General features: G+C 36.7%; 1 protein-coding gene across 7 annotated transcripts in view; it reads right to left on the reverse strand.

Moving 5' to 3' along the window:
- Nucleotides 1–12,380, reverse strand: part of Tsga10 (testis specific 10) — a 95,375-nt gene that overhangs the window by 57,560 nt on the left and 25,435 nt on the right. For 5 of the 7 annotated variants that reach the window (XM_038341478.1, XM_038341474.1, XM_038341475.1 and 2 more), the window contains 5 exons: nt 11,108–11,275; nt 10,439–10,594; nt 4,907–5,077; nt 4,743–4,820; nt 3,677–3,828 (listed from right to left, as the gene is read on the reverse strand). In XM_038341478.1, the coding sequence (XP_038197406.1) occupies nt 3,677–3,828; nt 4,743–4,820; nt 4,907–5,077; nt 10,439–10,594; nt 11,108–11,158 (608 nt within the window). In that variant the 5' untranslated portion in view covers nt 11,159–11,275. The remainder of the gene's footprint in view (nt 1–3,676; nt 3,829–4,742; nt 4,821–4,906; nt 5,078–10,438; nt 10,595–11,107; nt 11,276–12,380) is intronic. The other 2 variants (XM_038341476.1, XM_038341473.1) reach the window with 1 other exon arrangement.

A 12,380-nucleotide genomic window follows, 5' to 3' on the forward strand; every position in this document is an offset into this window, starting at 1 on the left:
ATAATCAAGATTAAAAATGGAATAGCACTAGCAACAAACGTGACAGGACACCTGTGAACTCAAAGATATGGCGTTTAGAAATACTGTTAGAGAAGGAAAAGAGTGAGGAGGGATGGACGACTATAGAGCCCTCAACAGAGCTAATATTCACTCTGCAGGGGTAAAAAGAAGAGGCAAACACTTAAAGAAACACTGACTAAAACTCCCCACTTCCAGGGAAAATATAAACATCTAAATATGAACTTCAAAAGTCTTTTATCAAAACCAGACATGATGTTACACATCAAAACTGCAATACCGTCTCACTCCTATAAGAATAGCTACCATTTTATTTTATTTATGTATTTTTTGGTTTTTTTATTGCTTGTTTTTAAACCCTTCCCTCTACTCCTCCCAGTTTCTCCCTATCTCCATCCCTATTCACATCTACTCTCTGTCTCTCATTAGAAAAGAACAGACTTCTAAGAGGTAGTATTAAAAATATGACCAAATTAAATAATGTATGATAAAACAAAAACTGTCACATCAAAGCTGGTCAAGACAAACCAACAGAAGGAAAAGAGCCCCCCAAAAGGCACAAAAATCAGACCCATTCATTTGCATTCAGGAATCCCATAAAAACACTAAACTGGAAGTCACAATATATACCAAAAGACAGCCCCATATTCGGGTGCGCCCAGATCTGCAGAGGTCCTGGCTCGGGCCTACTCCCTCAGAGGAAATCTTAAAATTTGCAGGCAAATGGATGGAACTAGAAACATCATATTGAGTGAGATATCCCAGACCCAGAAAGACAATTATCTTATGTACTCACTCATAAGTGGTTTGTAAGCGTAAAGCAATGAAAAACCAGTCTACAAATCATAATCCCAGAGAACCCAGACAACAATGAGGACCCTAAGAGAGACATATGTGGATCTAATATACATGGGAAGTAGAAAAAGACAAGATCCCCTGAGTAAATTGGGAACATGAGGACCATGGGAGAGAGATGAAGGGGAGGGGAGAGTCTGAGAAGAAGGAAACAGAGAAAAATGTTTAGCTCAATAAAATAAATTTTAAAAAAAGGCCAGTCTCTGTTGTGTTCACATGAGTTTTGCTTATGTTGACTTAGAGGGCCATGTTTTCTTAGTGTCCTCCGTCCCCTCTGACTCTTACATTCTCTGCACCTCTCCTTCATGGTCCCCTGAATCTGAGGGGAGGGTTTGATGGAGACATTCCATTTAGGGCTGAGTGTCGCAAGGTCTCACTCTCTGCACAGTGTCTGGCTGTGGGTTTCTATATTTGTACCCATCTGCTGCAGGGGGAAGTTTCGCTGAAGATGACTAAGCAAGGCATTGATCTATGAGTATAGTTTTTTTAAAGTGCTTCAAACACTGAAAGATACAGCTACCAAAATGATCTAGCAAAGCCACCATTGCGCATATGCGCCTGAAGTATATTTATCTTCAACAGATATCTGCACTTCCATGTGAATGATACTATCAGTTGAAAAAACTGCCAAAACTATAAAATGCAGTAGTAAACCTCACAATAACCACAAAGAACCAAACGTAACGTACAAAAGATAATGGAAGTGAAGGCTCAATATAAAAAATCAATGGCTCACAAAGACAAGAAAGAAACAGATAGCCAGAAAAGAATCACCAAAGTGTCAACATAAAGTACTTACCTACTCACCATCAGCCAAGTATCATTTCACAATGTCTATGCATCAAAATATTATTCTGAATTCTTTAAATATAATTTTAGCCAACAATTATTCTACAACCAAGCTTAAAAAGCCTTTGTAAAAATTTAAAATAGAACTACACAACAAAATAACAGCTGGTGTTAAAAATGAACTGCATATCAAATGTCAGTGAGGATATGTAACTACTGAAAAACTCAACACTGCTGGAGTAAATGCACAGTACTACAGCCACACTGAAAAAGACATCAATGGTTTCCCTGAAAGGAAAATGTATCATATGGCTCAGCCATTTATTCCTAGATATTGAATCAAGAAATAAAAACATATATCCACACAAAGATTTATATAGGGAAGAGCTTCGTGGCTTTATTTATTATGGCCCCAAACTGGAAACAGTGCAACTGTCAATGTGTACACCCACACAATAGAATACACCTCAGCAGTCAGAGTATAAATTACACACGACATGTGTAATACATAAAGAACAAACCTCAGAGTAACTACACTGAGGGAAAGGAGCCTGATTAAACAACATATACAATACAATTTCATTGGTTTAAATTTTTAGAAAATCCAAATACCTATATACCTGAAATAAAATCAATTCATATAATCAGCAGAGTGTATGAAAATTACAGAGGGGCAAGAGGGAACTTAAGAATGCAGAATAAGGGCAGAATCCTGATTGTGGTGATGGTTTTAAAGGTCAAATTTTTCAACCTTAACATAAAATATTGACATTTTAGTATATATGTTTCAGTTACACATTAATAAAAGTTCCAAAATAAACATACATCCAAAAAATCCCCTAAAACTGCTAGGCAGGGTGCACACTGCTGCCCTGCTGCCCTACAGAAGCAGGGTACTGCAAAGCAGAGCAGAGCAAGATCCTGCACCCCAGGAACAAAACACACCCACTACACCCCAGATTGAAACACATCTCTCCGTTAGAATACTTCAAGACACAAAATGTTATCTAAGACAAATATTTTCTAGCAACACAGAAATCCTATGTGATGAAATTAAAAAGGCCAGATGTAAACGGCCACAGGTGAAGCTCAGTTAGTTGCACAGGACACTTTTGTGGATGAACTGCTTTCTGGCTGGAAGCAGTTCTACAGTAATCTTTTTCCATGGGTCAGGGAGTTTTAGATGATTTTAACCCTTTTGTTACTTGTTTTTATTTTCCCAGGTTTTCTTTATTGTTTTCTTGCTCTGGTATTACTTTGGTATTATTTTCGTGTAAGCTTAACAACAGTCTTAGAAGAAAGAAAAAGGTTTCCAAGGAAAAGAAGGGAGTGTGAGTAAATGTCTGTCCTGACAAGTGGTTCCTACTCTGAACCACTGGCCCTGGGAAGATCAAGGGGAGACTCTGAGAACTCATATGTGGCCCAATTATTATCTGTTACTAGATAATATATTTCACATGAAGTTAACATTTTTCATGTCTACGGATAAAGAGAAATTCAACTCTACTGAAACTTGAGTAGCTTTGTTTCACATCAACAAATAGTAATGTAGAACCTCAAATGTAGAGGTGACTTCCCACCTACACATTGCTTTAGTGGCCTCTGCCACTACACCAGTGTGACAAAAGAGCTAATCAACTTCTTCCTGTGTTAGAACCATCCTTTCCCTAAGCTTTCCAGTCTGGGCTTTCATGAATTGTTCAGACCTGGGAACAGAATTTAAAGTTATATAACTGAAGTTAAATGTCTCAGTTCTCAGAGGGCTATATAAAAACTGCTTTATTAAACTTGACACATGTTGCAAATATAAGATTAAAATGAGTGTATGTGTGTTTCCTGGCTGAGTGATTTGGGGGACACTCATACATTACTGAGGTTTCTACAACTGCATCCTATCAGTCTTTTCATAAACTAAAAGTAACAGATAATTAAATTTTTATTACGAAATGTACTATAAAGCAGAGCAACTAAGTACAGCAAACTGTCAATTGTTTAATGCCAATGTAGTTTTTACCTCAAAGAATTATTCTCTGCTTTTTGTCTGCCAAGTTCACTTTCTGTATCCATTGCCTTTCTTGCTAATGATTTCATTTCTTTTTCCACAGTGGTTATGGTCTCCTTCATCAAAGTCATATTTGACATTTGTTCCATACGTTCATCATCAAGCTACACAAGTAGAATGACAAAGTTAACTCCTACCACTCCGTAGCCTTATTGGTCTTAGCAGAGGAGACACTCCTACAGAAGAATTATTTACACAACGAGATGATCAACTAGGGCAGACCTGACACTGTAGGTTTTATAAAGTATTATATAATAGGATAAAACCAAGCCACTACATAGCTTTCAATAAAGCCTACCTATCTCAGTATTATCAGTCTACCTTTTTCAGTCTGGTTCAATTTGACTATACATACTGAATTTGTAAAAACATTTATTTGTTATTCAAGATTAATACATTACATATAGAGCAGGATTATGAAAATAAAATTATTTTTCTCTTGTTTGTTTTTTACTTTTTGTAAGAAAATATCTCAAATGAATTTATCTGTACATTAAAACCTTAACTGTTTATGTACCTGAAACACTGCTAATGTGTATCTGGAGCACCTCAAATGCTTGATATACTCATATTTGGCAATATTATCTTTAACAGAACACGGAGATGAGAAAAACTGAAATTTTAGATAAGTGCTGTGGTACTATAATGCCAACACTTAGGAGGCTGAAGCAGCAGAACCATGGGTTCAAAACCAACCTGGGCTATATAGTAAGCCCTTGTAGTCCACTCCCTCCAAAAAATAGTCTAATAATTAATTAAGAATCCTGAGAGTACATCTTAACAATAAAAACAAAACTTCTTTTCAAACAAACACAACAAAAATAAAAAGCTGCACTCGTGTTTCTAGAGGAAATAATGGAGTGAAAGGTGAATAGGATTATGAATAACACATTATATACACTACCTTCAGTATTTTAGGACTACAAACACAATCTTAAAAAAATAAAAGAATTCTTCCTAAGACAGTAAGAAGAGAAAAGTGGAAACTATGAGTAGAGCCAATGAGGTTTTGTTTTACGTTATGAACTGTACACTCCAGCTCCTCTATCCTTTGTTCCAAGTGAGCCTTCTCATTAAAAGCTGTCTCTTGAGCAATCTGTTTAAAACACAAAACACAACAAAGGACTTTCAGTGTCACCGCACTTGTGTTATACCTATGGAGACAGACAAACAACTGCACACCTTTAGCCTTTCTCTCAGACTGTCTCGCTCTGTGGTCATTCTCCGCAAATCAGTGAAGGCTACATCTCTTTCCGTCTCTACCCGACGAAGAATAGCATGTGCTGTAGTTGACTTAGGAGACTTACAGCTTTTCATCATTTCTCTTCGAAGTCGAGCAATTTCTTCCTGTGCCTATGATAAAAATAAATAAAATTTAGAAAAGAAAACTTTAAATTATAAAGTATCTTATATGCAGTCAACTAAAATTGAAACCTGAAATAACATGCAAGCAGCAAGAAAATAAGGAAATGGATGAGTTTTTATTTTAAGAGTTTATAAATAAGTCAAGCAAATATATACATATGTATTTGTTGGGGGGTGTAGCTAAGAAAAGGCTTTGTATATTCCATTCGAATTCAGCACAACTCAGGTGAAATACTTGTCTAGTGAAAATTCCACAGTGCTTATCTTTATATTTGCTATATCTTTATATATGCTATTGTCTAGGGTACTTTTACCCTGACAGAAAGTTCCACCAGTCCTTACTTACAGCCCAACATGGTCTCTGAACACTTGTTAATCAGTCCTGAGGCCCCAGATCTCTTGCATATCTATAGATGATTTCATATCCACTTTGCTTCTTGACTCTCAATTTTGATCATTATCTACACAGCTGGTCCCCAGTTTCAGAAAAAGATACAGTTTCTCAATATCTACAGATTAGCCTTTACCACATTTCTTAAGGTGTTTTCTAAAATCTTCCTAATTAATGATAATTATATCCTCTCACCTTGAGCAGTGCCCCTTCCTCTGGCTCTTTCCACCCTGGTTCCCAGCAAGCCCCCATCACCTTCATCATTTATTATCTTGACAACCTGTCATCTAATTCTACTGCCCCATCTACCATGCTGTGTCTTTTCTTACTTTGTAGGCTCTTTTGTTTTTCTTTTTAGGCAGTCTCAGCCACCACCACTACAAAACCTAAGCTAAGGAACTCGCCAACTGTAATGGATTTTTCGTAGTTCCCATTCCCCTTAATTTTCTGGCAGCTATCATACTGGTTCAGGACCTTTCTTCCTAGACCCCCATTCTCCCTTTGTGGACTTGGTCTCTTTAGCTTTCAAAGGTTCTTCCCTGCTTCTTGAAGATTACATCTTGACTTTTCTGCTCTATTTTAGTGCCTTCTCATTTATAGAACTCATTCATTCTGAAGGCTCAAATAACATCTAAGAAGATGATCTTTAAAGCTGCATAATCAGTGACTGCCTCTCTTCCTAATCTGGTTCTAAATGTCTTACTGCTAGGTAGCAGTTACTATCTGAATGTATACCATCTTACTCCACCTTCCTATACCAAATCCATAACCTTCCCTCAAACCATCAACTGCTTATTTCTCCTCTTTTTATTTCCCCAATTCTCTGTCATTCAAGATAAAATTTCAAATGTTTCCATTTGTTTCTTCTCCCCCAAATCAAATCTTCTCAAATCTTCCTTAGTTTATCTGGCATCTGTTCCTATATTTATTTCCACTGATATCACCTTTGCTTCATGCATGGATCATGATAACATTTTTCTAAGAAATCCACAGTCTCTTCCTCCTCTAATTCTCTTGAAGGAAAAATTATTATGCTAATATAGAAAGATTGTATGAGATTTGCCACAAGATAAAAATTGTTTTTTAAAAAAGACTACTTTGGCTATAGTTTCCTGCCTTCAATAAATAATAAATTGTCCACTGCTTAAAAATCAAACGTGTAAATCCTAGTCAGGGTCACTGAGCCATCTGTGGTAGTTTGAAAGACAATGACCCCCAAAGGAAGTGGCACTATAAGGAGATGTGGCTTTGCTGGTGTGTGTGTGGCCTTGTTGAAGGAAGTGTGTCCCAGTGGTGGCAGGTTTTGAGGTCTCCTTTGCTCAAGTCACACTCACTATGGTACCCAGTTCACTTCCTGTTATCTGTAGATCAAGATGTAAAACCCTCAGCTCCTTCTCCAGCACCATGCCTCTCTGCATGCCACCATGCTTCCCACCATGATGATAATGGACTAAACCTCTGAAACTTTAAGCCAGTCCAATTAAACGTTTTCCTTTGGGTATACTGTGTGACTCACTGGGCAACACTACAGCTTCCATACTGAGTTTGTTTTCGTTTTGGGTTTTACTTTTAAATTTTGTATTGAGGGGGAAGTTGCAAGGTCAGAGGGTGGAAGCAAGGGAATGGGGAGATGAATAGGATTGGAATGCATGATGTGAAATGCACAAAGAATCAATAAAAAGCTTAAAAATGTTTTCCTTTATAAGAGTTGCCATGGGCCGGGCGGTGGTGGCGCACGCCTTTAATCCCAGCACTCGGGAGGCAGAGGCAGGCGGATCTCTGAGTTCGAGGCCAGCCTGGTCTACAAGAGCTAGTTCCAGGACAGGCTCTAGAAACTACAGGGAAACCCTGTCTCGAAAAACCAAAAAAAAAAAAAAAAAAAAAAAAGAGTTGCCATGATCATGATGTCTCCTAACAGCAATAGAAACCCTAAGACACTAACAAAGGTCAAAAGTTAACTAACTATATAGCATTTGATGTGGGAGAGTCTTCTGTTTGTGTTGACTTCATTCGTTAATAAAGAAACTGCCTTGGCCCATTTAATAGGCCAGCTCTTAGGTGGGTGGAGTAGACAGAACAGGAAGAAGGAAGTGAGGTAGATAGCTCAGACAATTGCCCTGCCTCTCCTCTCTGGGACAGATGCCATGAAGCCAGCCACCAGGACAGACGCGATGAGGCTCCGGCCCAAGATGGACATACGCTAGAATCTTCCAGGTAAGGCACCACTTTGTGGTGCTACACAGATTATTAGATATGGGTTAATCAAGATGTGAGTAAGAGGCTGAAACTAATGGGCCAGGCAGTGTTTAAATGAATATAGTTTGTGTGTTGTTATTTCGGGTATAAAGCTAACCATGCGGGAGTCGGGCGGGATGAAAAGCAGGACTGCTCGCTGCTCATCACTACAAGCATTCACAGGTTAAAACCAACCTCCTTCCTTGTTTTGTAGATCTATAAGCTAAGAATATTTTTCATATTTTTAAATGGTCAGAGATAAAATAATGATAAACAATATAACATTCAAATTTCAGAGTCCATGAAGTTTACTGTAATACACTCTATTATGCATTGTCAGTGGCTGAGACAGAACTGAATAGCTGCCACAGACCCCAGTCTTCAAAGCTGAAGAAAAGGGAAGAACATTTATGGAATAGGGTGCAAACTCCTGCCTCAGTCCAATCTACTTTCCAAGCCTTCACTGCCCCTTTCTCCACGGACACATTCAGCCTACCCTAATCTAAAGTAGTCTTTCTACCTCTACTATTTCCTGCCTTCTTCCTTTGCCACACAATATTTCTTCAAGATAATCTTCCTTGTCCCTTTCAGAATAATAGAAGTCCCCATCGTAATTCAGGACTCAAATACCACATATTCTGGCAAAATTTCCTTGATCACCAGAATTTTAAAAAGTGTTCTTCTTTTTATTTCTTACAATACACTCTAAAGGAGAAAGCTTATAGTCACAAAAACTGAGCTAGAGAGATGGCTCAATCATTAAAGGCGAAGTTCACAACCAAAAACACAGCTATAAAAACTAAACCAATAAAAGACACTATTCTTTTCTCCTGAACTACACTATATACTAATGGAAACAGGGCCTGCTTTAATTCTTTTTTATCCCATAGAGAGTGTGAGAACTTTTTCCACTAATGATTTCTTTTCACTTGAGAAAATTTGATATGCATCTAGGTATGTGAAATAAGTGCACCAATCAGATATTCCTGATTATAAACCAGAAAGAAATGTACTCCAAAAATAATTCTTTGGCATACATATAACTTATTAAAAATGGAAGCAAATTTGTATAGCAATGAAATGGGGTCCTTGTTTATTTCTATTATAAATAGTTAAACCTTTATACTTTAGGACACAGAACATCTTCAGTGTTTAGCAGATGGTTTGAGTTATCATTCTCAATGCTTGGGATGATGCTTTTCGTATATATATAGAGAAAAATGATAGAACTATGTTTAGAGTAGCCTCAGAAATAGTTGTAAATTCTGACCCAAGCCCAAACTAAAACTAATATTTTTGGTGAAACTTAAGTCAACAACTCAAACAGCAATTTTTACTTTTTTTTTATTTATTGAGACAGAGTTTCATTATATAACTCAGGCTGGTCTAAAACTAACTAACTACGTAGACCAGGCTAGCCTCAAACTCACAGACCCATCTGCCTCTGACTCCCAAGTGCTGGGATTAAAGGCCTGTGCCACCACACACAACTTCAAACAAAAGCTTTAAAAATCGTTCTAATATAATACAATCCAAAACTATACTAATTTGGTACCACATGCTAAGGAATGACAGTAGGAAAATATTGAAAGCATTTGTTTTCCAATCAAACCATTACATTTTTATAGAAGCAGAAAATTTGTGTGGAGTTAAAATACTGCAACTCATAACAGACAAATGTCAAATCTGAGCTGCAGTTTCAGGAAGCATCATTAGTGTTGCATTATATGATGGTATGTGGAGATCTAAGTGTGCATGCTGTGTGTTAAGAAGCAAGGCTGCAGTGAAGTCGTACAATATGATATAGGTCCACATCTCTTGTCTATAATGTGTTTGGCTTTGAGTTAATTTTTTAGCTACATATTCAGACACTTTTCACTGTTGCAAAACCTTCATGCTCCCATATTCTGTGATGCATACGGGGTTGTGACCTATACAGTGTCTTAAAGTAGCAACTCCAGAGCCCTGGGTATAGTAACTATTTCTTCTTAAAATTATACTTGTTTATCAAAGAAATTACACTATGATAAATAAGATTTAATTCTTGTTGGTTAAATATTTTATTAGTAAAAGATATATAGTTTAAAACAGAAAGTAAAGTTAAATTACAAAGTTATTTTAACCTCTAAATTTAAACAAGTTATATGGCAGTTCCGAAAGTGATGTGATACATTTTTTAACCTTTCCTCCACCAAATTCTAAAGGTTTTACCTTGAACATATGACATCCTATCATTTGAGACTCTTGTTTCTCTTTGTGGTTTTTCTCACTGCTTTGTTTTGTTTTTATTGTTCTGTGATGTGTTAAGGATCAAAGCCTAGGGCCTATGCAAGCACTCCATCAGTGACCACAACTTCAGCCCTGTCTCCATTTTTCATTCCAAAAATCAAACTTTTTATGCACGTATATAATCTCTTATGAGATATAAGAGTGACATATAGATGTGTTCACACTTCTTATATTGGAAATATGATACCTTCATTAAAACTATCTTGACAACAGGACTGTAGATGTAGCTTAGTGGTAGAGTACTTGCCTAGAGTGCACAAAGTCCTGGGTTTGATCCCAGCACCACAATGAAAGAAAAGGAAAAAGGAATATCTTAGGGAAAAACAAAATTTCCAACTGGTATGTTAAATTATGGTCATAAGACCTACGGAAGAACTGCAAATCTCTAGAAATGACTGCTATTAGTAATACAAGCTGTGTGCTTACATGCTTACCTGCTCATAAAGAAGGAAGGTCTTGTCTCTCTCAGATGTAAGAACCTTGACATTGCCCTGGATTTCTGCCAGATGACGTTCATATTTTTCCAGCATGCATTTTAGTTCTTCACGGTCTCTTGTTGACTTCAAAAGTTCTACATCACAGTTTGCACCCTAAAATTATTATTTAAGATATCTGAAGTTCTTCCTCTTTCCTTTTCCTCTTTTTTTTTTTTTTGAGATAGAGTCTCATGTGGTCCAAGCTGACCTTAAACTCACTATGAAGCCAGGGCCAGCCTTTAATTCCTCATCCTCCTGCCTCTGTCTCCCAAGTGCTAAGACTACAGTTGCACTAATGAAACACTACTGTGGACGGCAGTGCACAGTCTACTTAAGTGAACACGACCTCAGAATGAAAGAAAATAGTGAACAACAACACAATTACTTCTTTCACAACTTCATCTCAAACTGTACTGACCTGGCCTCGTTATCTCCCACCCACAACTTATCCTGGGAATAAAGAACTAACTTCGTTGTTCACTGTACCATCAAAGAGATCTATCTCCCAACCTCTTTGATACTATAATTTATACAAAACCAAATTATTTCCAAATAAGATAAATCCAAGAATAAAATTCAGTACTTAAGAAGCAAACTAAAAGATCAAAAGATTTCCTCAAAACCTACCCGGGAAGTTGGAGATGGACGTCTTGGACTTTTAGATCTATTTCTGATCATTTTTCTCAAATTCTGTGCTTCAGTCTTATAATAATCTCTGTCTGCTTCTAAAGTCTTGACAAAAGAATCAAGTCTAGAAGGACATTTATTTTGTGCTTTTTCAGTCTCTAAAATTATCTTGCCAAGGAGGAAAAAAATTAAGCAATTATTTCAAGCTAAACTATAGCATACTTTTCTAAATAAAAACACAAAGGAGTCTTCAAAATATGAAATTTGGCATTTTTAAAAATAGAACATATAAAAATTTATTCATTATTTTTTTAAAGTAATACACTATTTTAAGAGCAATTTTCACCATTTTAGTGTGCTTTATTTGAATAAAATACTACCTTTACTTAAATATTTTGAGAAGAAAAGAGATGTGTGTGTATGTGTGTGTGTATTTCAGAAACATCCAGACCTGAAGCACATCTTAGAAACAGCCTGACTTTGGAAATCTTTACATGCTACTTTAAAGGTAGCTCCAATGTCTACCTTTGTTCAATATTCACTCAGTGAATGGATATGCTGATGAGTTCTAACAGTCGACACATTCAGGTGCTTCCCATGAACTCCTATTCACATGGATATATTTAGAAACACTTCTCTTAAAATGTGTTTTTATGCTTGTTTTATGAATAATGAGAAAAAGTTGACATGTTTCAGATGGTGTTTTAAGTATTTTAAATAAAATATTAAAATGTTTAAACAGAAAACTTTTCATTTCATATTATTAGAGGAACAAAACATCAACTGGTGCTAGTTACCAATTTATAACTTAAAAATATTTTGAAAGGCAGAAAATTTAAAATATAAAAAATATACCTCATATCCTGAAAATTAAAAATTCTGGAGTCATCATTTTAAAACCTAGTAACAGCTAAAAACTCTTTGCTAAAATCAACCAAAAGTTATTCTCAACCTCTAGGTCAGCAGTTCCCAACCTGTGGGTTACTATTTCTTTGGAGGTTGAATGACTCTCACGGGGGCCGCCTAAGACCATCAGAAAGCACAGATATTTACATTACAATTCATAAGAGCAGCAAAATGACAGTTATGAAGTAGCAGCGAGAACAGTTTTATGGCTGGGGTCAGCACAACATGAGGACTGTAGTAAGGGTCCAGCACTAGGAAGGAGAAGCAGTGCTCTAGGACAAAGCACTGACAACAGGAAGGCCCCAAGGCCTCCTCCTAAGATGAAGCCATAAACCTCTTAGTGGATGCGAACCTTAGAAAAAATGCA

Source organism: Arvicola amphibius, chromosome 9 (assembly GCF_903992535.2).
Source record: "Arvicola amphibius chromosome 9, mArvAmp1.2, whole genome shotgun sequence".
NCBI lineage: Eukaryota > Metazoa > Chordata > Mammalia > Rodentia > Cricetidae > Arvicola > Arvicola amphibius.